This window comes from Crocodylus porosus, unplaced genomic scaffold, assembly GCF_001723895.1.
Source record: "Crocodylus porosus isolate Cpor-Errol unplaced genomic scaffold, CroPor_comp1, whole genome shotgun sequence".
Lineage (NCBI taxonomy): Eukaryota > Metazoa > Chordata > Crocodylia > Crocodylidae > Crocodylus > Crocodylus porosus.
In genome coordinates this window covers 2,363,309-2,388,533 of record NW_017728918.1, presented here as the reverse complement: position 1 = coordinate 2,388,533, position 25,225 = coordinate 2,363,309, and the positions used below count along the sequence as shown (strand labels likewise).

Sequence of the window (25,225 nt, the reverse complement as noted above, 5' to 3'; positions counted from 1 at the left end):
CTATTCCTCCCTTCTAGCATGCCCACATCCCCCCACATCTTAGTGTCATCAGCAAATTTGAACAGGGTGCTATTTACCCCCTCATCCAAGTCACTGATGAAGATGTTGAACAGTGCGGGCCTGAGGACCGAGCCCTGGGGTACCCTACTGCCCACGTCCCTCCAGGTCGAAAATGACCCATCCACCACCACTCTCTGGGTGCGGCCCTCCAACCAGTTGGTGACCCATTTGACTGTGTGGGTGTCAACACCACAGTCCCCCCAGTTTCTTAATGAGAACGGGGTGAGAGACAGTATTGAAGACCTTCCGAAAGTCCAGGAAGACTATGTCCACTGCTACCCCTGCATCTAAGGATTTGGTGACCTGGTCGTAGAAGGCCACCAGGTTGGTCTGACAGGACCTGCCGCTAATGACCCTGTGTTGGTTGCCCCTGAGCATAATCTCCCCTGCTGGCCCCTCATGGAGCGATAATTCGCTCAAAAAGCTTGCCCAGGATTGAGGTAAGACTAACCAGCCTATAGTTTCCCAGGTCCTCCTCCTTCCCCTTTTTGAAGATGGGAACCACATTGGCCCTCTTCCAGTCATCTGGCACCACACCAGAGCACCACGAGTGCTCGTAAAGCCATGCCGGGGTCTCACAATGACCTCAGCCAATTCCCTCAGTACTCGAGGGTGGAGATTGTCTGGACCAGCTGATTTGAATACATCCAGTCCCTCCAGAATTTCCCTAACTAGTTCCTCCTGTCAGCCCCTCAATTTTGCAGGGCTCATGTTTTAAACCCATTTTACCTGGAGCAGGGCAGACTTACAACAGCTGAAGAAATCACCCTATAGATGAAGGAAGAGATTCAGCATGCCACAGCATGCAAGAGGCAGGGACAGGCAGAAGCACAGCACCACTGGGACTCCCCTGGAACTGCTGTGACATCCATTGCATGCTCTGTGCCAGCAATGTAAGTTAAATTAGGCCACATGATGCTCTCATTTCTACTGAGGCTTGTTAAGGTGGGGAGCAGGAAAGCACAACCAGCTCTCTGTGGCTGCCACACTCACACATGGTGGCAAACCATGGCCTAATTGTTTGGATTGAGATACTAATACAATCCCAACAGAACAGTCCGTCCCCCGTCCCACCCCCCAAACCACCGTGGTAGGAAGAGGTAGAATTTCAGGTCTGAAAGCAAAGGCTCTAAACTGAATGAAGTCCTGCCATGTATAAAACAAAAGTGTTGCCATCCCTTTCTTAATCAGCTCCCAAATTTAATTTTGATACTGATATTCTCCTGTCAGCTTCTAGCATTATTGCCTTTAATAATCTGCAGCTGTGTTCTGCTACACAGCTCATCCTGAAGGGTAATAATTACATGGCACTTAATATACCCTCCTATGGCAACACTCAGGCTATTTAGCAATCTATTTTGTTTTGACCTACAACACCTGTTGAATAGGACGTTCTCTTTCTCTTGGTCAGCACTAGATAATATTCTCATATACTGAACTCATTTTTAGACAATGGAATCAAATTACTCTGTTTTAACTCAATTTATTTCCTTGAAACTAAACTGGCTTAACACGGAGCATTTTCCAGTATTCCCCCTACTCCATAAAAACGTTAGTTTTGCTAGATCATCTGTTTTATATTTCCAGTATGAGAAAAGAAGTATTGCCCTGAATTGGGAAAATACATTAAGGTTTTGTATGCTAGACTATTGGTCAAGACAGATATATTCACAAAAATGGGGGCAGCAGGTAAGATATTTTGAATATAGCTCTTTTCATTTCTGGAACTCATTTATCTTGCTGTTATTGCTGCATCAGTGTGTCTTAAGGCTCTCAGAAGCAATGGCTGAATTGCTGCCTGTTTCTGACTGGAGAAAATAATAGCTATGTTCTGCAAGTTGACTTAACCTTTTCACGTAAAAGGCATTTGATTTTGAGTGCTACAGGCCAGTGGAATACAACTGGGACAAGGAGTTGAGAGATCTGGGTTCTAATCTCGTATCCCAGTATCTTCCACTGATGTCAACGGTGGCCAATTAACATTCTGAGGACTAGGAACTGGTCCACTACTTATTACAGTGACCTACTGCATGATTTTGGGCAATTGATGTAGCCTCTCTGAGTATTAATTTCATTAATATTCACCAGTGGACCATCAACTCTGGTTTCATTATTTACACATGGGAACTGCTATCATCCTGACCTGATTAAAAGAATGATCAGTCAATAAAAAGGCCTAGGGTAGAAATCTCCAGAGTACCTATGGGAATTCAAAGCCCGTGTTTCATTTTCAGAAGTAATTTAGGCACCTACCTAGGCCTACATTTTTAAAGGTGCCTAAAGATGCATTTTGGCACCTAGTGTGAAATTCACAAGAGGGGTTCAGTGTTGCAACCCTTAAATTTGGGGCACTCTGCCACTAAGTAGAATGTACAGGCCTGAGTTAGGGATCACCATCCTATATGCCCCGTATGTCAGTGAGGTGTTTATAATACTTTCTGGGGATGTGGGAGATGGATGTGATTTTTCTCCTAAGTCATTTAGACACAGATCCTCAAAGGCACTTAGGCACCTATCTACCTTTAACTTTGTAAGTCCACCACTAAGTATCACCAGAGCTCTCAGACTGCCACTCAGCTGTTGCTTCATCTTGGAGACAGCTAACTTCCCTGGGCATGGGTATCAAACATACAGCCCACAGGTTGGATTAGACCTACTAAGCCACTGCATCTGGGCTTCCAGGATACTGGCAGGTCAGGGAATTTGAGGATATGGCTAGCAGGGGGCAGGGTTTGCTACGGAATCTGTGGCCTTGCTGGACATGACCTTCAGGGGCAGGGAGGTGAGTGAGGGCTGCTTACCCTGCCACCACCACCATATGCACCATCTCACAGTTCTCAGTGGTGACAGATGACCAAACAAGGAGCAATGGTCTCAAGTTGCAGCAAGGGAGGTTTAGGTTGGATATTAGGACAAACTTTCTCACCTGGAGGGTGATAAAGCACTGGAACAGGTTACCTAGAGATAGGGTGGTCATCATAAAGGACAGTCCGGTTGTCCTCTGTCCTCTATTGATACAAAACCAGATGCCTTCATGTCCTCTATTTTTCTCTTCAAGGCGTAAAGGCATTGGGTTTCATACCAATAGAGGACAGAGTAGCAGAAAACCGGAATGTCCTCTACGATGGCCGCCCTCCCTAGAGATGTGGTGGAATCTCCATCCTTGGAGGTTTTTAAGGATCAGCTTGACAAAATTGTGGCTGGGATGATCTAGTTGAGGCTGGTCCTGCTTTGAGCAGGGGGTTGGACTAGATGATCTCCTGAGGTCCCTTCCAGCCCTCATTTTCTATGATTTTAAGATCTCTTCTGTCCTCCTGCACTTGCAGGTCATCCACTGCCAAAACAATCTCCAACATTGCTACTTCAAGCCCTATCACACAGCTACCAGGCACAATACCAACAACATCCTCAATGTCCCCACGCCATACATAAAAGTGGATGAAACAAGGTCTTTCATCATGCCCTGCCACTGCAACAGCAGAAAAGTTTATTAATGTATGCTTGGAAGATCCTAAGAAAGAAAACATGCCCCATGCTACAGAAAGAGGTAGCTCCTCTCCCTTCCCCATTACCCCTCTTTACCCTACACACACACACACACACACACGCGCACACACACACTTCATGCCAATCTGACCAAGGGGAAAAGCACCTTCCTGATCCCAAATTTAGGATGAAAAGCAAGACTCTGTACCCAGGAATGTCTGGTTTTTCTAAATGTTGGCAGGAGCATGAGCACATTCAAATCAAATCCCTCCAGTTAGCAGTGGCTAATGTCCAATGCTTCTGATGAAAGCCAACCTCCCCAATAGCCTAAAGAATTCATGAGGGGAAAAAAATTCCTTCGTGGCTCTAACTGGCAACTAGAAAAGTCCTGAAGGTTGGTGACGTAGCTGCTGTTTAGCCAGAATGCACGCGTCTGTGCGTGGGTCCCCCCATTCAGTAAGTGTGGGTCCCTTACTGAATGGGGGAGGCAACCTAGTGACAGATGATGAGGAAAAGACTGAAGTACTCAATGTGTTTTTTACCCCAGCCTTCACAGGCAAGGTCAGCTCCCAGACTACTGCACCTGGCAGCACACTTTGGAGAGAAGGGGAGCAGCCTGCAGTGGTGAAAGGACAGGTTAGGGACTATTTAGAAAAACTGGATATGTACAAGTCCATGGGGTCAGATGGGATGCATCTGAAGGTGCTGAGGGAATTGGCTGATGTGATTGCAGAGCCACTGGCCATTATCTTTGAAAACTTATGGCGATCAGGGGAGGTCCTGGATGATTGGAAAAGGGCAAATATAGTGCCCATCATTAAGGAGGATCTAGTTCCAAACCAGTCAGCCTCACCTCAGTCCCTGGAAAAATCATGGAGCAGGTCCTCAAAGAATCCATTTCTAAGCACTTGGAGGAGAAGAAGGTGATTAGGAGCAGTCAGCATGGACTCACTAAGGGCAGCTCATGCCTGACCAACCTGATTGCCTTCTGTGATGAGATGACTGGCTATGTGGATGTGGGGAAACCAGTGGATATGATATACCTTAACTTTAGCAAGACTTTTGATACCACAACATCCTTACAAGCAAACTGAGGAAGCAAAAGTTGGATGAATGGACTGTAAGGTGGATAGAAAGCTGGCTGGATTTTCAGGTTCAATGGGTAGTATCAATGGGTAGCATCAATTACTCAATGTCTATCTGACAGCTGGTATCAGTGGAGTGCCCCAGGGGTCAGTTCTGGGGCCAGTTTTGTTCAATATCTTCATCAACAACCCAGAAGATGGGATGGATTGCACCCTCAGCAAGTGCATGGATGACACCAAGCTAGGGATGTAATAGATACACTGGAGGGTAGGGCTAGGGTTCAGTGGGTGCATTTACATGTGCCCTCCACAGCATTGTTGTTCCTGTTCCATTATTTAGTACTTGGTTTGGGAAATACTAAATAGCGGCCGAGTAACAGTCGTTACTGCACCATCCTGGCAGCCCACAGTTATTTTTCCAAGTTATGTCACTGTAGCGATGTGCTATAGCGATGTAGCTTGTTGCTACAGTGGTGTAGTATCATCATCATCATGGTTTGTACCAGTTAAGTTATTAAAAAAATAAAACAAAACAAAAAATAACACCTCAACACTGAGTGCATCTACATGAGACACTAACAGTGCAGTAACCTAATAACACTGTGCAGTAGAGTGCTGAGCAGAAACCATGCTAATGCACTACTGCGCAGCATTTTAGGCTATGGTGCAGTTAACATCTGAAAAACCCATGTGCCAGCACTACTTTGCAGTAGTGCAAGTTACTGCACATTGATTTAGTACTTGGTTATCCAAGTAATTAACTTAATGTGCAGTAACTATGGTGCATTAATGAATATGTAGATGCACCCAAGTAGGTGTAAAAGGTATCCTGGGTGTTCCAGGTTTCTGCTGAGAACTAACTTAACATACCAAAAAGATAGACGCTGTACATGCCTGTAAGGGCTGCCATTTTGCATAAGATATGCTTGTTAGTTTCTGAACTCTGCCTAAGACCATTTGGGATTCACAAACTAGGTATTCCTGCACCCATGTCCTCTGCATACTCAGACTATTCCAGAATCTGGGGACTGCTTAGACATTTTTAGTAAATAGCTATTGTTTAAAGGTGTAAACAGTATTGAGAGCAGATCCCAGACACAGAACCTCTATTGGTAGAGGAGTGCCCCTGCACTGGGAACTTCTACATAAGATGTTTTACTGTGCATTAGACTAATGTACAGTAAAGCATCACTATCTATAAGTGCATGGGACTTACTGAACAGTACATTAAGCTAATGTGCTGCTTGTTAGTACCAGGAAATACAGATATTAGATTAATGGTGCATTAGCTACTGTGTAGGAGAGTATGTGTAGATACTGACTGGAAGCAATTTGCTCCTGGTCAGCCCAGGCAGCAGGGAGCTTGCTGCTGCCTGGCTAATCCCCAATTGGCTAATCCCCAATGCAGGGGGGAGCTGTCTCTCTGCCATGAGGGGACAGGTCCTGATCCCCATGTGGCCAGGAGAGCTGTCCCAGCAGCTGGGACTGCTGTTCCAGACATGTGAAAATCATGCCCTGACCCAGTCCCCAGGTGTCCAGTAGAGATGTCCTGGCAGCCAGGACTGTTGCATCCCAGCCACATGGAGGGGTCAGGATCCCAGTCCCCATATAGCTGGCAGGCGGTGTCCCTGTTGAGCAGAGACAGCTCTCCTGGCCACATGAGGATTGGGATCAGGTCCTGTGCCCCTGCCAGCCCCAGGCCTTGCAGCCAGGGGAGCAGAACAGGGCAGAAGCAGCCCTGGACTGGGCTGCTCCTGTCAGGCACAATTTGCTCCCAGCAGGGGCTCACATGTAGATTTGCACCCCAGAGTGCTTAATGACCTGAATTTCCTGCAAATAAATTCAGGTGCATTGATTGCACATGTAGACATGCTCACTGGGTTACAAACACTCCCTTTTATTTATTCTGCTCTTAGCCCCTGAATCTTGCATTCCTGATTTCCCAGTGAGCAAGTTTCAATAGGAAGAACGAAGGGCACTTTCACCTTAGCCCACAGCCTGGTGGGTAGGACACTTTCCTGGGAAGCAGCTGTGGGTTAAAACCATGTGACCCCACATTCAAGTCTCCTGCTTCCTGAGTGACTGCCCTAACTAGTAGGCTACTGGCCAAAATATAAGTTCCTGCTCTTACCCACATCCTCCATTTATGTACTGAAGTGTAGGAAAGGGTTCAGACTGTATATCTCAAATTACCAGAATCATCTAACTGTGCCTGAATACAGGAGAGGTGGGATTTTAGACCCACAGCTTTCCTCCACATTTCCTACAGCCTGAATAGCTTGCTCCCTACTTCACACAGTGGCTGCTGTGAATCCCTGTTCCAAGCACTTATATCTCTCCATTTAACCTCAGATATCTGTTAGACCCTGACTCCATGTGGTGCCCAACAACTAGGGAGACAATGATCCAATTGCTCATGGATCCTGTTACTCATTAGCCAGAGCAAGCAGGGAGCAAACACCAGCACACATTGCTCACAAAAGCTTTATTCAGAATGGAGACAGCTCTGGGTAAAGGTCCTCAAAAACCTCAACAAACTGGGGACTTGCACTGAACATTAGTTTTTTTCCATATTCATGCACTTTGGTTTATATTCATTAGCATTTACTCTACCTTGGTCCCTCCTTTGTTCCACCCATATCTCCTCCTAGCTCAAGCTCTGCCCCTGTTTACTGTTTACTTCATTAGCATGGAATTGCCTATGCATTTCACTCATTTATGTGTCTTTTTGCTATGAGCACATGCCTAAGACCTTGACTTCACTTCTTCGATCAATGGGCGGACTTTGACTAAAACCTGGAAGCTTCTTCACCAATCCCCATTCACCTTTTTGCATATGTTTATCTCAGATTCTGTTATCAGTTATGTGTCATCTTTCACATTCCAGTCTGTTTTTCAGTCCCATGTTATACCATCTTCCACATTCTTAAGGTTTTACCTCATTCACAGCACACAGACTCACACAGACGCACTTGAAAATGATTGACACAGTTAAGATGGTTACTTAACATAAGCAAATGGCTGGCTTAGCATAAGTATTCATAAGCAAAATACGCTTTACCTTCTAATGATACATATTTTACAACACTACTATGTTATTAAGAAAATGCTTGCCTAAGCATTTTGCAATGTTACTTTTAATATATCATTCTACCTTGTGGTTAGCAGCTTTTGCTAGGCCACAGGTTACAGCCTTTTATTCAGCTGCAAATCCAGTGCTCCCCAAGATCCAAATATTATCACCCTACCAATATCTAACTCAGGTTTTTGAATGTCGGTTCAGGAGGGGCATGTCTACATTATGCATGAGATAATGCTCAGGATCATCTCAGCTAGGCTGTGTTTTGAAGTTGGCCCCAGATTTCTAAGTTTCTAATGGTCAGACTGTACAAGGTTACCCAAATACTTTGACTTCTCACAGCTGAGAAACTGCTCAGAGCCCTAACTTAATCCAAAACCCCAAAATGGGCCTCTCAAGCTAGGCATTTCTCTACCTCTCTTACCAGAGGAGCATGCTACTCAGTAATACTGCTCCTGAGTTGTTCAGGCTTCCACCTGGGATGTGGAGTTCACATCCAGAGAACAGCTTCATATCCCATGGTCTTGTTGTAAGGTCTGTCAAGCAGGATTCAACTACCTGCTCCAAATTGGGAACTGAGGTCTCTGATATAAAGGGGGAGTCCTCTAACAACTTAAAATATTAGGCAAAGGGAGTTAGGTTTCCTGGTATTAAGTTTTCCCAGGGATGGGAGAAGTAGGGTTAGGCTACTTAACTAGCTGACTTCATAAAGATGGCTTTTGTTTGAAGATCAGGAATGGAAGAAGGTATCTGTCTGATTAACTTTACTAGATTAGAGATGTTTAATCCTGCCCTGTTCTTTTGAACTTCGCTCCCAGCCGGTGCTCAGCTGATTTCTGGATGTTTGTTCCTTAGACTCCTAACTTTGCCTATGCACAGGAAGAGGAGCCTCAGGGGTGAGGATTCCCCAAGGTGACTGTAGGGGTTAAATGCTGTAACAGGGAAGGGAGCAATGCCGAAGAAGCTATGCTTGTTATTGCCTAAGTACTTTTGAGCATCTGGGACTTCACTGCTTTTGAAAACTTTACGTATAATGATTGCCTCCCAGATTTCCAAACCAAATCCAGATACAGGATATGGACATATATGGCAGCCAGGAAATCCTGGATCAACAAGATAAATCATCTCCCTGGGCAATTAAATCACCAAGAAGAAGCATCATAGGCCATCCTGTTGCCTACACAGTGACCTATTTGTCACAGGGCACTTCAATGCCCTGCTCCTACAAAGAGGTACAGGTGCTGGTTGCTGGGGCAACCGCAGATGGTCAGCTGACTGGAAGGGGCAGGGCCTGACCTATATAAAGGTGATCCAGGCTGAGGTCAGGGGGAAGATGGAGCTCTGCTGGAGTAAGCTGAGTAGAGTAGCCTGATGGCCTGAGCAGCTTCCATTCATCGGATACCGGGTGGAGAAAGCCCTGGTAGGGATTTGAATGATGGTTAGCCAATTGGCTTACAGCTTATGTTGTAGCCCAGGAGCTTGAGTTTTCTGTTTTGTAGTCTTATAATACTGGAGGACCGGGTGAGGCTAATAGGGGTTGGAGGAGGCCTCATAGGGGCTCCACGGTAGTGTGGGGACCCCGGTGCCCAAGAGGGCACAACATTCACTGACCCCAGCCCTGAGAAGGGGTGCAGAGGATTGGGGGCCAGGTAAGGTCGAGGCTGCCTGAGCCCTACAGGAACTTAAGACCTGAGGAGGAGATTTAGGGGCCAGGCACAGCTACGGCCACCTGAGCCCCAATGGCGAGAAGCCCCAGAGTGGGCGCAGGCGAGAAGCCCCAGAGTGGGTGCAGGCGAGAAGTCCGGCAGGCACTTGCTTTGAGACCCAAGGAGTGGGGTTTGGGGCCAGGCATGGCTACAGCCACCTGAGTCCCAGTTGTGAGAAGGCCCTGGAGTGGGCACGGTTGCGAGAGAAGGCCCTAGCACGCATCAGTGAGAGCACAGGCAACCGCGAGAGAGGCCAGGGAGCATCCGTGGGGAGTGCAGGCAACTGCAAGAAAAGAGAGGCCAGGGAATGTCCATGAGGGTGTGGGGCAACCGTGACAGAAGCCAGGGAACGTCCGTAGGGTGCAGGCCCTAAGGCAGCCCAGGGAGCCCGTGAGGGCCTGGGCCAATGTGAGACAAGCCCAGGGAGCCCGTGAGGGCGCGGGCAATTGCAAGACAAGTCAGGGGGCACCCGTAAGGTTGCAGCAAGGGATTGACCATACAACGTCCGGTACATCTGCGAGGCTTGGAGCGTGGTACAGGGGTGGTTGGAGCCATGCAAAGCTCATAAGGCTGGGGTGCACCAAGTCAGTCACTACAGCACAGGGCCAGGATAAACCAGAGCACCGTGTCCAAGGGGACAAAAAGGCAGCCTCCCTTATAAAATACCTAACATCAAAGACGTGGCGGGAGAGAACAAGGATGCTTTATGGTAGGGGGCATCTGGAGAGATCACGGCCACTCCTAGGACCCCGCCCCGTGACACTATTCAAACTAACTGTGGATGCCAAGGTGGCTTGATTTTTTGAGAGTAGGTATATAACACATGGTCACACCAGTCCCCATATCCCCCAGTGTCTTATGCAGAACTACATACCCAACCAGAGACAACTTATACCAATGTGGTTCTGAAGTGTCATCCAACCAATGGCACAAGAGAGATTACTAAGAAAATTCACACAGTTTTTTGCAATTCTTTTGCCTCCTTTACAGTTTCATGCAACTTTACTTAACAGTCCTGAGTCAGAAGCCAGAAAAATAGCACTTTCCAACCTCAGAGAAACCACAGAACATTTAACAAATGTATTACCATCTGCCAAATACACAGGGTGAGGTTCAATTTAGTTGATGATACCTAATTTACAATGACGCCCTGTTTTCAGTGTAAGGTTACTTGATGCTGAACAATGAGATTAACAAATCCTGACATGAACAGAATTATAAATATTGTAATGAAAGTTAGTAATTGGCAAAACTGCACTTTGAATTACACTGGCATAAATGCAGAGGAACACCATAATTCTGACAAAGCTACTCTGTATTTATACCAGATTAACCAAGAACAGAATCTAGGATGCCCAAATCTACAAGCAAAAACTCCCTTAAACTATTAGCCTGCACAACAGTTTCCAAAGGGAGATGGAGGAATCCTCATGTCTTGAAACATACCTAGACTGAACAAAACACTGGAAAATATAGTGCTGCGGGCATTCCTACAGGAACAGGGGAAAGTCTAGATGACAAAATTTCACTGCTGGATTTTTAGGATTAAATCCTGGCCTGCTTAAGTCAGTGGGAGTTTTGCCATCAAGTTCAATGGGGCTAAGATTTCTCCTATAGGTTTTAAAGCCAGAAGGGACTATTATGACCATCTAGTCTGGCTTCCTGCTTAATACAGACCATAAAATTTCAAATATCATGAGTCTTTTCCATCTCCAATTTCAATGATTCAAATGAGACTACAGTAAAATGGAAAAGCAATTTGGAAAACATCAGATTTGATTTAAACTGACCTTTATAAAGGTCAAGGGCTAAATCCTTGAGCCCATACCTGGGCGATCCTATTCCACCACAGGTGGAAAGAAAATCTAAAAGCCATATAAGTGCCAAAAATTGCACATACAAAGCTACATAAAAGTGCCACTTAGGGGCATAAAGGTGAAATAGCATTGAATTGAACTGAAGCTCTAGCACATCAATAATTAGCAAGGCAAGTGGAAGGTATTCTGAAGAAGCATCTAAGATGCTGAAGTAGTATTTTAAAATATCCATAAAAAATGCATCAAAAGTGGATTCTTGAAGCTGTCTGCCCTGGGGACCTGGGCAGATACAGAACATGCTTATGGGCACAGGGGATCTAATTCAAGATCCAGACCTTAGTATTTATAACAATGAGAATGATATCAAGGCCCAGGGAGCAGAATCATAGCTGTATGAACAGCTGACATTTTGGTTTAGGGGCCAAACTGAAAAATATAAATGATTTGTTTCAAGTTGGCCCAAGGTATTTGGGGGGAGAGGGGAAGGAGAGGGTTGTTGGAAAAACAAAAAAAATAATTGGGTGGGTTGTTGCATAAAGTTCATTTTTTTTCAGGGTTAACTTTTAACTGTTTTTTGACAATGTAATGTCAGTTTTCAAAATGAAAATGTCAGTTCCAAATGAAGAATCGAAAAATTTCCTCCTGCTGCTGTTAAAAGGAAAAATGTTGATGAACCTGGAAAAATCAAAATGTTTCCTTTTGATGTTGTCAAAATAGTTGAAGTGTGCGTGTGCGTGTGTGTGTGTGTGTGTGCACACATGTGTCTATATAAACCAAAAGTATTCATCAAATAAATTTGCAAAGAATTTAGTTCACCTAAAAGGTCACTGTCTGGCAGATAAGCTATTTACCAAAAACATTTAGCTTAATTTTAGGTACAATACAAGTGGCAGCTTTCCTGAGGGAATAGCATTGAAACCACAGTGACAACAAGGTTTCAAAGTTGTCAAAACAAGGCAATGTGAATTCCTGTGTGTTTGTCATCTGAAACCACCTTCGAATGACCTCTGCAGGGCTACACATTTCCTAATTGTCAAGCCCAGGCAAGTTTAACAAACTATGACCTGTATACAAAATGATTCGCAATTACTGCTACTACCTTGGTAACTGATTGATGCTGTTTCCTTTTACTGCTCTTTTCCACATCCCTCCAATAAGATTTATCCCATAATGCACACAAATGAAGTTGATGAAATATGCAATGAGGGAAAAGAGGGAACAGTACATAAATATTCGCAGTCTCACACAAACAACCTAAGATTTATTTTTGCTTTAAAAAAAAAACCAAAACACTCCTTCCTTGATCATTTCCAGATTCATACCGTTTGATATTACATGAAACCCAATGTTGTTTTCTGGTAGGAGAGGAAAAACGGCTTACAACCAGCAATTTAAGGTAAGAAAAGAATATAATTCCACTATTCAGACAACTTGATTAAAGACCACAAATCTATATTTCCACCACCTTTTCTGTCACCCACTTTTCCAAACGGTCTCCAGGTGCTGGATGATAGTTTTCAGTGGTATAGACTGGCCCTGTAACAGATGGATGGGCTCTCACCCAATGTTCCATACTGGTTATTCGGCTTTCTACTTTTCCAGAACATAATGGAGTGATGGCTATTAGGGCTCCTTTCTTCTTCATTCCTGTTAGTTCAATACTCTTTATAGCAATGCTTACCATTAAGCACTCTTGGGTGGCTTCTGAGATAAGCATCCTACCCTTGATCTCCTTTGCTACTAGAAGTCTCTTTTGCTCTTCCAAAGTATCCCCTTTCCTGACTGCTTTCTTTAAGGCCTTGCCTCTTATCTGGGGACAATATAGTAGCAGTCTTTACCTCATGTTTCTACCCAGTAATGAAGCCTTTATTTACACTTTGGGTATAATTTTAAAAAGTGTCTAAGTGACTCAATAGCCTTAGTCCTTTGTTTCCAAGAAGATGATTTAGGCACTTGGGGCCAAATTTTGAATGGACTTGTCTACACCATGACCCACCAAGGTCAGCCCCAAGCATGCCCTACCCATCCATTGCCACATACTCTCCAAACTCAGGCAAGAGGTAGGGCGGGATACCACCTTATGGCACGTCCAGACGAGTGCACATGTGCAACTGTTTGAGGCCCTGCAAACCACACATGGCACAACTGCAACTGTTCACCATATTGTAAAATTGCAGCGCAGCATCAAAATATGAACTCCCAGTATTAACCCCCCCACACTATAAATAAAAGCAGTATGGTGCACACTCCAAGAGCATGTACCAGAGCAACTGAAGGCTAGTTCCTCTAGGGAGATCCTCTGGCTGATTTTCCCCAGTGGCTAGAAAGAAAACGTGGGTCTTACATGATTCATGTTTAAGTCCATGCTCCCTACCAAGTGCTTCTGTGTGTTATCAGGTAAGTCACTTAACTACTTTGCACCTCCATGCCCTAGTTCACAAAGGTACTGTCAGATGCTCAGACAACAGGGATCACATAAATAGTTTAGACAGACAGTCACTCCTTTTCGGCTGTGCTGAATCTCCATAGATCTTTTTGCCACTTCCTCCACGTTGGACTTTCACTTTGGGGGGTTCTGTATTGTCCAAAGCAGGAATAAGCCACCTGTGAAAAGCTGGATGTTTTGTTTAGATGAGGCTCAAAAGTTTATCAGGAAATCTGGGAATGTCGCACTTTTGTGAGACTTCACAGAGGCCTCCCAGTTTAAATATCACAAGGCAAACATTTTATTATGTTATACTGATACCTTTAGTTCCATTCCTAAATTTGCCTAGATGATGCAAATTCATTTGAAATGTATTTAAAGTGAACACTAAATGATTTTTTTCAATCCTCTGCAACACTTGGTATTTGAATCACTTCTGGATTGGGCCTGAACAATGTCTCCGATGCTTCACTTGTTCCCTAGTCAGGTTTACAATAGAGGTGTATGACACACTTATTCCTTGTAAGGTCTGTATGCAGAAAACAACAGGAACATCTTCAGACTAGTATATTCAAACAACAGGAATATAGAACTTGAAATGAGGTTAAAGAATTGATTGAAGGCTTTTGTGTCTAACTAGTTTATAGTTGTAGAAAAACCAGGAGGTAATTAAAGTGCAAAGTTATTGACCTGTAACTGCTACAAGAAGAACAACTTCTAACCAGTTTTTTTGCAAAACATCACAAAACTCTACATGGGAGACCAGATCAGTTGTACCATTGCAGAAGCACTTTCCTCAGGCATGATCCCAATTTCATTGAGATTAGTTTTTTTTTCTTATGTAGCCTCCTTGATTTCAGTAGAGTAACTGCTGATTTGCAGTATGGTAGTGAAAAAAGAATCAAGCCTGAAATGCTATATAGCTACCATCTGTATAATGCAAGATTAGCACTTCAATATCCCAGCTGAAACTGATGGGGTTTACTCAGACTCTGCAGTGTCATGTAATTATCAAGCAGCAAATAAGGGATGATTCTGGAGCCAACAAAAAACTAACTGCTGAATGTTACTGAACGTGTAACTTTTCATAGAAGCGCAGACTGAGTTTCAGTCACAGTACTGTGGGGACCCCTTGTGTTCTAGTGTTAAAACGAAGAAAATTGTTCTTGCACAAGCTGTCAGTGACTGTATGTTTAATACTCATTTCTCTTACTACTATTCACCCAACAGGGAAATTCTGCTCTCATTTCTGCTCTTATAAACCCAGATATACTCTCCTGACTTCAACTAAATTACTTCACCCATACGTTGGTGTAGCTGAGGGTAGAACTTGGCTCTAATGATACCACTAGCACTACATTATGTCTACAAAAAGACAAAGGGCCTGATTTTCCTCTTTGCATGGGTTGCTATGCTAGTGTAACTCCTTAGATTTCAAGAGAGTTACTCTATGAAATGCAGTAATTAAGAGGAGAATCAGACCTACACTATTATACTGGTATTTAGACTGCAGGCTCATCAAGGCAATGTCCATTTTTCAGACTGTCTATAATGTTAGTGGCCATCTGTATCTATTCTAAATATATGTATCTAAACATCATATGTCTGTGAGAATAAGTTAAGGCTGAGATTTTTAAGCTGCTCAAGGGATTGTGAATGGGGGTACAAATCCCTTAGCTGGCTTTAAAAATCTGACTTCAAGTTCATAAGATTATAAGAATAATCAACCCTGAGTTCGTTTTCAGCAACTGTTTTGGAACTTCAGAATTCTCTTTTCAAGGCTAAAAAGAAGGACTTAGGGTCACTGAAGGTACCTGCCTCAAGTGACCTCTAAGAGTGCTACCGTAACAAAAGGTTCCTGCAATCCTTGAATGTCCAAAAGGAGAATGTCGAGTAGAATGAAGGAAGAGGTCTTGCCTCTGTATACCCCAGTGGTGAGCTTTCTGCTAAAATAGTGTGTCTAGGTCTGGAGTCAATGTTTCAGTAAGGATGTGGAAATACCAAAGAGTTTGAAGGAGGGCCGCAATTATGCTCCAGGGGGTGAAAAATAAGTTTTATGCTGGCAGGCTTAAGGAGCTCAGCTTTTTGTAAAGAAGTCTGAGAGATGAGAGGTGCTTACCCCTAAAGATGATATCTGGTAGTGAAAGGGCTGTCAACCTTGCTGGAAAAGACATAACAAGATCTGGTGCTTACAAGCTGAAGTCAGACAAATTCAGCTTCACAATTTTCTAGCTGTGAGTGATTAAACACTGGAACTTTCACCAGGGGAGGTAAGGGACTCACCATTGCTTAGACAAAACTGGGTTTACTAAAATATGTCCTTTAAGTTAGGTTCTGGAAGAAATTCTTTGGCCCTTATGTTACATGGTAGGGAGGAAGGAAGCACAGTTGTGTTGGAAACTCATAATGATCTTTCCTGGCCTTGGAAATCTGCAAATCTATGAATCTCCCTGTTCATTCCCTTCCTTCATGGCCCAGAGGGAGAAAAGGACCATTTATATTGTTCTCAAAATACTCATAAGGCAGCATTGGTCACAGATCACCTGCTAGGATCATGGGGGCATCTCTCACCTAATCAGTTCCCTGACATTGCAGGAGCCTTTGGCACTGGTAGCTCTTTAGACTCTCCTATTCTGCTTCTAGCTGACTTAGTTTATAGGGGTGTGCAAAATGGGTTGTATCTGGATTCAGATTCGGCCCAAATTGGGGACAGTGATTCAATTTGTTGATTCAGATCACTGTCCCCAGTTTGATTCAGCCGAATCTGAATCTGAAGATTTGATGCTGATTCAGAGAATCAGTGATTTGGCCATAGATGCAGCTTCAAAAGTTTTTTCTACATCCCTGGAGGTACCAGGTACAGCTCGTGAATGCTGCAATGCTAGGGTGGATGGAGCATCCCATAGGAGCAGGGTGGGGGGTCCCCCCTCCATGTGCTCAACAGCCAACTTGGAAGTGGACCAGAAGTACCTCTGTTTCATTTCTAGGTCCACTGCCGGGTACACTGGGGGGCCTCCCTGCATCCCCCTGGCTCGGTGATCAGCTGTGGGGGGACCACAGTGGCCCCCTAGAACCAAGGGGCACCAGTCAGTGAGCTGGGGGGGGCACAGAGGGCCCTGTGTGCACTCCCTGGTGGACCCAGAAGTGCTTCTGGTCCACTTCCAGGTCTGCTGCCAAGCACACTGGGGACCCCCTGCGCTCCTATGGGATGCTCCATCTGCCCCAGCATTACAGCATGCACGAGCTGCGCCTGGTACCTTGAGGTATGTAGAATAAACATTTAAAGCTGTGTCTATATCCAACTCACTGAATCTTTCCAAATCTCTCCAAATCAATTCGGAGGGTTCCAATTTGATTCAGAGAGATTAAAAGATCTCCTGATTTGATTCGGATTCGGAAATGTAGCCACTGAATTGGGCTGAATCTCCACTGCATCGAATCAGCAATCGAAGCTTTGCACAGCCTGAATAGTTTAGTCACCAGAGGACTGAAATACTTTAGCTTAACTGAATTTGCTGGGCTCCATGTAGGGGTAAGTGGATGAAATGTAGCAGTCTATGCTGTATGGGAGGTCAAATTGAACTGGTTCCCACTGGACTGAAGGCCAAAAAACTAAGAAACTTTTCTCTGCAACCAGAACTAGAAACTTTAAACAAAATGAAATCCTGGCTTCTTATTTGAACACCATAGCCCCAGAATTGAGTTATTAAGGAAATCACCAAATATGGTAAAACTCCTGCTACAATCAAGAGAGTTGACCCCACTGATTTTCAGTTATGTTTTATTATTCTTTTCCCCGGTTCTTCGCTGACATCCATTTGCATTACTATGACCACAGATGGGTGGGAAAAAACTGACCTGATTTTGCTCCTACTCAAGTCACTAAGAATTTAATAAACTGATTTCGGCAAGAGCAAAATCACATCACTAAATCCTGTGCCATCAAGCCTCCTGCCAAGCCTCCTGCCCTTTAATGATACAGTCAGGAAGGCACTACTGAAGCTTATGAGTATTCCTTTTAGAATCAATCAAGGCACTTACGAGCCTAAGTGTAAGTAGGCATTTATGCAAGATTTGAGCCATTCATTACCAGAAATCCATGTCCACGATAGGATGTACCAGATGCACTGAAATCAATGTTGTTATACCAAAGAAAAAGTGGAATTAGTGAGATCAGAACCAGGCCCCTGATACCTACATCAATCCAGAAAGAAGGTCTTTCTGTGTGTGGCACTGCTTACAGCAAGGGTAAATAGAGAAGGGAGAGGCCATTATAGTTATCAAACTTAATAAAAGTGAATTTTAAATAACAATACAACTTAGACCTCCCTTTCTAGCAGCTAGATACTTAATGTCTCTCAGGACTGCTGCCACCAGATTGCTCTAGTACTTCCAGCTGTACTACTGCTTCTGTGTGTGAGCAAGGGAGCTCATCTGGGAAAGAGAATAAAGCATCCTGGTTAACCCAGCAGCAGCACTTGGAGGAATACTCAAACACACAAGGGAAATAATTTCCTTGTTTTAAAAATAGCGCTTGCCAGCTAGTTTTCCAACTGTACGAAGCTGGACTGTGTGCATATTGGGACTGGTTCAGTAAGGGGCTTCATCACATGCCTTTAAGCACATGAATGGTCCTATTGACTTTACTGAATACTTTTGACTTTTTTACTTCTTTCCCTTCTCTCTCTTCTATATGTGCGTGTATACACATTCACACTTTTTGCTCCTCTTGGCTCATTTGTCATTACTATTTCTCTTTTGGCCACATATAACATCTCAGTCAAGATCCAGGCCACGTTGCACTAAGCAATGTATATGCAAGGATACCAATCTCTGCCCCAAAGAGCTAACAGCCTGAGAGCTTACAGACATTTAGAGTTTAAAAAAAAAAGTTGGTATTTTTTTTAATCCTTTACCAGTACAGCTGCATACCTTACTTACTATGAGTCCTGTTAAAAAGGCCTTAAAGGGGAAACTAAAATGAGAAAACTTTTGGATACTTTTTAAAATTACTTACTAGTGTCATTATTTCCAAAGCTAAGATTTAGCTATATATCATTGTGGAAAGCTGTGAATCTCTCTTTTCCAATGGCACAAAACTCAAGCATTGAGCTTTGGCAGGTCACAAGGTATCAGTCCTTAAATCTGTCACGGGTGCCAGACTGAATACTGACTGTTCTAGGCCCTGGGCCAGTGTAATTTTGGGGGAAAATTCCAAGGAAATTTCAAGGAAATATTTCTCAAGCAAAATGATTTCTATAATCTGCGGTTTCTGGGAAAGACAGAATGAGTCTTAGATTAGTGGGCAGTGTGCCAGTAAGCCAACCAAAAGGTACTTGGTAAATGCAGTTTATCACATTACTCGCAGTTTAGTACATGACTATCTCTACCATCTTAGTGGTAGCTATGTATATGTTTTTACACAGAGAAAGAGAATAGAGGGGAGCTTTATTAGCATACCATAAGTGAGTTATGTGGGTCATCCCAAAGGCTTGCCAATAAAAACTTCATATCACATTCAACAACATGTATTTGGTACTTTATGTGCCACAAATGATGCAGAAAAGCTATTTTACATGTGTTTCAAAGAGTGGGGGTTTTATATTGGGACTGTTTCTTGTAACCCTGCCAAGCATTTTAGTTACTATGATCCCAAGTGTACTCAGCTCAGAGGGAGCCATAAAAGCCTTTAAAAAATGACCCAAAATATTTTTTTATGCCTTAGAAACCCAAAGGTTAAGATCTCATCAGCTTTCCACAGCGACAAGATGGTACTTCACAAAGCTGGCAATCTTGCCTCACAATGGTTGAAAATTTGTATTTCTGCTGTTGCTTGGACATAAAACAGGAAATTTAAGCCCATCACTGTAATGGGACAAAATGTTGCCAGTTCTGGGCCTTGGACAGGTGTCAGTTTTCATGGTGGAGTGGAGAAATTACACAGTTGAAAGAGAAGGAAACATATCTATAGCAAGTCAATTTTAGAGGTATAAAGTATTTTGTGCAAGCTGAAGGAAATTAATTAATGCCCAATCCAAAGTGACCTGAAATCAAGGGAACTCTTCATATTAACTTAAGGGCTTTAGAACAGGACCTTAGGCACAGATCTTTCACCACCAAAGTCAATGGAAAGTTTGCCATGGACTTCAGTATACAGAGTGTGGATGAGGCTAAAGGTATGAGATTAATTGTGCCAAAAAGTCAGATTCACACTTATGATTTGGGGGCTAATTATAAGATGCAAAGGAGACACCTTCTGGTAGAAACTGGAGGGAAGGGATGAGGGCTCTGCTAGAGCTGACTTATAACTAGGTGCCATTCCCTTTCCCAGCATAGGGAAATGCCAAGGAGAGAGAGTAGTTCTGTTTTACTTACCTATCCTCCACTGCCAAAAGGTAAAAGTGAGCATGGATTTCTCTGACATGAGATGGAGCCAGAGCTCATCTCAGAATCAGTGAGCTGTGAGTGCCTCTTTAATGGCCCCTGTAGTGTCTGGCATCTCGCTTAGCTTGGGAGCAGGAAAGAATCTGACCCACCGGTCCATTACTACTGTAAACTTTCTGTGTACTACCTTCTGAACTGAACCGATGTCTTTCTCTGTTTATTTAAGAAGATACGTGATGGCTTTTAGAAAGAACTGGAACACACACACAGCGTCCATGCTGTGCAAGTCCATGTTCTACAGATCTAACTCTGATTTCACCTGGTATAACTCCATGGATGTCAGTGGAATTAAGTTAGTGTAGCACTTATGTAGGTCAGAGGAGATCCAGACCCTGTACGTGCATGTGCATATATATTATATGTAAGTATATATAGCACATAAGGAGAGGGACATTTCTTACCTCACAGGCTTAACCACAAAGTGTGATGTAGCTAGCTACTGAAGGAGGTGAACAGTATTTAATCACATGCAAATTAATGATTTAATGTTCTTTTATTTTTTTGGCCCCTTGATCTAAATCCAAACCAGACCAATGGAATCCTCTGGTCAGATGGCTGGAAATTCCAGCGAATGAAATCGCGTTGGTGGTCTCCCAGCTCAGAGCCCTGTGAAGAGCAGTACAGTAAAACATCCTCCCGTACCACTAATGAATGCGCCCACCCACACTGGAGCTAGTGCCCTCTAAGAACTCAATTCAAGAACAACTTTTTAAACTCATAAACGAAATCAAAGAGCTCATTCTACGAGCCAAACGGCATATAATTTTAGGAAGAACTGCAAATGGGTGGTTACTACACCAGTCACACAGAGATAGTACTCGTAATACTGAACATGTCCACAGTGTTTCAACTAGTTAATCTTTGTGATTGCCAATGATTAAATAAATAGTTGTTGTCCTTCTTATAGAGTTTATGCAACTTACTCAAGCTGGCAGTACCAGGAAAAGACTTTGAGTTTTCCTGCCTGATTTGAAAGCAATCAATTAAGGTTAAGGAAGAGTTTCTAAGACTCTAACATCAAGATTACACCCATCGAGTTCATCCCAGGATTTTCATGATTTGCATCAACCGCAGAGAGGATTAAACGTTAGTGATTTCAACCACAGCAGCATGGTCTTATGGAGAAGGTCAGAGGCCTGAATAATCTAGACACGCTATCCAAGCAAGAAGTGAGGCTATTCCTGTGCCATGAAGACCACTCCTTTAGAAAAGCCTGTTTTGCAACTGAGTGACGTGGGAGGTGGAAGGAATCAAGCCTGTTGTAATTGAACTGGCTTGAAATAATAAATACTCACGCTTTCTTAAAACACAGCTTGCCACATCCTGAGAATCTGGAATCAATTCCTTCCCTTTCAAGATGCTTAAAAGTGGTAGAACTTTGATATGGCGCGAGTATGTTTGCTTCTGGGCTTACAGCCCTAGCCTGCCTGTTCCAAACCTTTCAACGTTTTTATGTTATAAGACAGAAAAGTTAGCAAAACAAAGAAGAGAAAAAAGGATCAGAAATTCAGGGAACTATTAAATCAGGGCAGGCTGACTTCCAAATACCTCTGGTGAGCAAATGAATCATGATCAATAACATATTGTTATACAAAGTTACACCAAAGGCTTATCACCTGCTCCTGTTCCAGACACAAAATACAATGGCTAGTAACTAATCCAGAAACATGGCTGTTCTCTCTGTAATACTAAAGCGTTTTGTTTCTAAACGATTTTAATTGAATTGGAGTGAAAAACATAAATTACCTGAGAAATAAAAACAAACCAAAAATTTCTATGCAGGACCATCAGAACATTATGTTTCAATAATGTCAAAACATTTCATTTTGACAGCATTGTTCAGATTTATTTTGTTTCTAAGTCTATGCTAATATATAAAACATGATATACCAAATAATAAGAATAAATATAATATTTTATGATAATATAAAAGTCAAACCAAAAGTAACTGAAATGATACTATTGAAACAGAACCTTTGAATATTGTTAAAATGCAACATTTAAAAGCTTTCTATCAAGAGTTTTCTTCAAATTGACATGTACTCACAAAACATTTGGATTTTTACAAACCCGCATCATTCATGGAAACCTGTTCTGATAATTTTTTTCAGGAAGCTCTAAAGGACTGTAGAGTTGCTGCTTTATATATTCACATGTTTGCCAGCAGAGGGTATCACAAGCCTTAAATCAAATGGGCATGTGTATCATTGACTTTGTTCATTGATAAAGTAAATAGATTGGAGAGATTCCACAACAAGAAACTACCTCTAGGATTCATCAGTAATGACTGCTTAAAGAAAAAACCATCTACCCCAGCTATTTTGTTACCTTATCCCGCTCAAGCCTGTAGACTCTTAGCGTACCACCTTGGCAACATCAACTGTCACAGTGATCCATCATTCCCTAGTTGGTGCTGTTGAGGTTAAAATCATGTCATGATCCAACATGCAAACCCCATTGCAAGAAAAGGCTGCTTTGATTTATCTTAGGCATACCGTAGGGTCTCATTAATTCCAACTTCAAGATTTCTCATACCCCATAAATCTTGCTAGAAAAATCCAGCCACTTCACTCTACTTCGCAGCAAAGATTTAACAGCTACTGGCTGTAGTGAGAACATATTACTAAGACCTTTTGACTTTTCCAAAACGTTTAGGAGTATGCTATGAAGAATAATCATAAATAATGACACTTAAAATTAATGGCAAACTGATGCTGTATAATTGTTCTCCTGATTTCATGTCCTTTAACTAATTTATCCTTATGATACTCCATTAAGGAAGGTATTTAAACACCCCAAAATTTTGAGGGTTGGGTTTCTTGGTATTTGGTTCAGACATATGTTGAACCAATATAACTTAATAAATTATGGGGTGAGATGGAATAGACTGGATTTGCTTTTTCATTTTTACCACTAGTGTCTGTCTATTCAACATTTTAGCTATGTCCTAAGAGTAGAATTAAATTTCACTTACTGGACAACCAAAGTACAGCTAGCCACTAACACCAACTAAAGTGTAGGAGTAATTTTGTTACCCTCTCTGGGTATGTAAGTGCCTACATTATAGGAATTAGATAGTCCTCTAGAGACATGTACGTTTCTGTTGTCCTGTACTTATGTATTTACCATATTTATTCAACTCTAAGAGAAACTTTTTCCTGTTAATTAGTATGGGGGAAAAGCCCCTCATCTTATAATCGCGTACAAGGGAATTTCGCTAAAAACACTGCCTATCATTAAACTGCTGCCAAAAGCAGCATGCGCTTAGCAATGGAAACCAACTATGAAGTTGATTAAATGCAGCCAACACTGAGCATGACTATAAAACACATTTTTAAAAAAAATATTTCACTTCAAGGATGAAATCAGTTCCAGATTCAATTGGGCAAAGCCCAATAGTCAAATTCCAAATTTCAATTGAGCAGAGCTCAATTGTTGAAGTCTGTGTGGCTCTACCACCAGGCAAGTATCTTCCCTCCCAGACTCATCAGTCTGGGATTTGGGATACTTCCCCAAATCCATGGCAGGCATCCTATATCTAAGCCCTAGGCCCAAGATGCCTTGGGGTTTGGATGCCCCCTAATTTATTCACACTTGCACCTAGCCAAAAGGCCAAGGTGCAAGCCAGGGGGGAAAGTGCAAATGCAGTCACCCACTGACACAAAACTGTGCAGTTAAGTTTCCCACATTTAGGGAAACTTATAGAGTTCAGCCCCTCTGGAGTGCAATGGGCAAGCCTTACCCTATACCTATTTTTGATCTGAGCCAAAAGGCCAAGAATGGTGTCTCTCCTGCCCAAAATGTGTGATCCCCTTCACCGTGGACTCTTTTTCAATTCATGATGAGGTTTATTAAATCCAGCCCAGACTGAGTATCTCAGACCTCAGTGGCTTCCAACACCTCCCAGAAGAAGGGAATTATGATTATTGCCTGTTTTACAAATAAGAAGACTGCAGCACAAAAAAAGGAGGGCCAGATTCTCATCTGTCATCTGAAGGGTTTGGACCTGTGCAACCTCTATCAGGGCAAACAAGACATCTGTGGCAGTGTTGGGAATTGAACTTAGATGTCCTGTGCCTCAGTTCAGTTCCACAAATCCAACTCTTTTCTCTCCTGGATGATGCATGTTCATGGTATGCAACTGACAGAAAAAAACTCTGCCTAGCAGAAGTCATAATCTAAAGTAAGGTGTAACGAGTGAATACAAACGTTCTTTTGGATCATTAGCTCCATGAAGCTAAACCTATAGCCATACTGGCTAAGGTTGTGGCCTTCTATGAGGAAAGGAAAATGTAGAAGAAGAGAAGCTTCATGAAGATAAGGGTTGTTTTAATTGTAGTTACACTGGCCACAGGCATCCCTGCTGCAGTAACACAGGCCTTCTTGGGGCCAGATCAAATCACTCCTTTCATCTAATTAATTTTTAAACAAACTCTCAGTACTGTGCAACCTACATCAGCAAAAGCACAGTGCCAGCTAAGCATGATCCTGAGCTATTTGGGGCCAAAGTCTGACTTCAATTATAGTAGTGAAAATTTGAAGTAACTCTATTGAATTTACAGGCCCAGAGTAATCAGCAAGGGTACCTCTTGCACAACTTAGAAGAGGAATACATGGTTGACGATGTGTTTCATTTTTAAGCCCATGCACTCCTTGAAAAGCATTTTTAAATGATGCTACTCACCTGCATTATCCTGCTGCTTAGTGTTTTTGATGTATGCTGAGAATTTGGAAAAGATATCTATTCCTGCAGTGTTTGATTCACGGTGCTTAGCAGCAAGCTTGGGATACCTGAAAAAGATAGGACCAGTGTGGAAAACAATGTCCTGTTGTTGCCAGCAATATACCAATCATTACAAATGTTACTTGCCTGAGGAGGTGGGGGGGAACCTTGTACGAAGAACTGCAATTAACGCTGTCACTTATCTCAAAAAAACAGCTTATAGCTTCATAGTTTCTAGGGTCGGAAGGGACCTGAGCAGATCATCTAGTCTGACCCCCTGCCATGGCAGGAAAGAGTACTGGGGTCAAACCTAAACCTACCGTCTCCCAGCTTGTGACCGTTATTCCTGGTCACTCCTGGCAGTGCTCGGGGGGAACAGTGACTCCCCCAATGCCTGCTG

General features: G+C 43.0%; 1 protein-coding gene across 6 annotated transcripts in view; it reads right to left on the bottom strand.

Annotated features, from left to right (window-relative positions):
• CLIC5 (chloride intracellular channel 5) overlaps positions 1 to 25,225 on the bottom strand; it is a 126,648-nt gene that overhangs the window by 12,716 nt on the left and 88,707 nt on the right. For all 6 annotated transcript variants that reach the window (XM_019537127.1, XM_019537130.1, XM_019537125.1 and 3 more), the window contains one exon: positions 24,787 to 24,893. In XM_019537127.1, the coding sequence (XP_019392672.1) occupies positions 24,787 to 24,893 (107 nt within the window). The remainder of the gene's footprint in view (positions 1 to 24,786; positions 24,894 to 25,225) is intronic.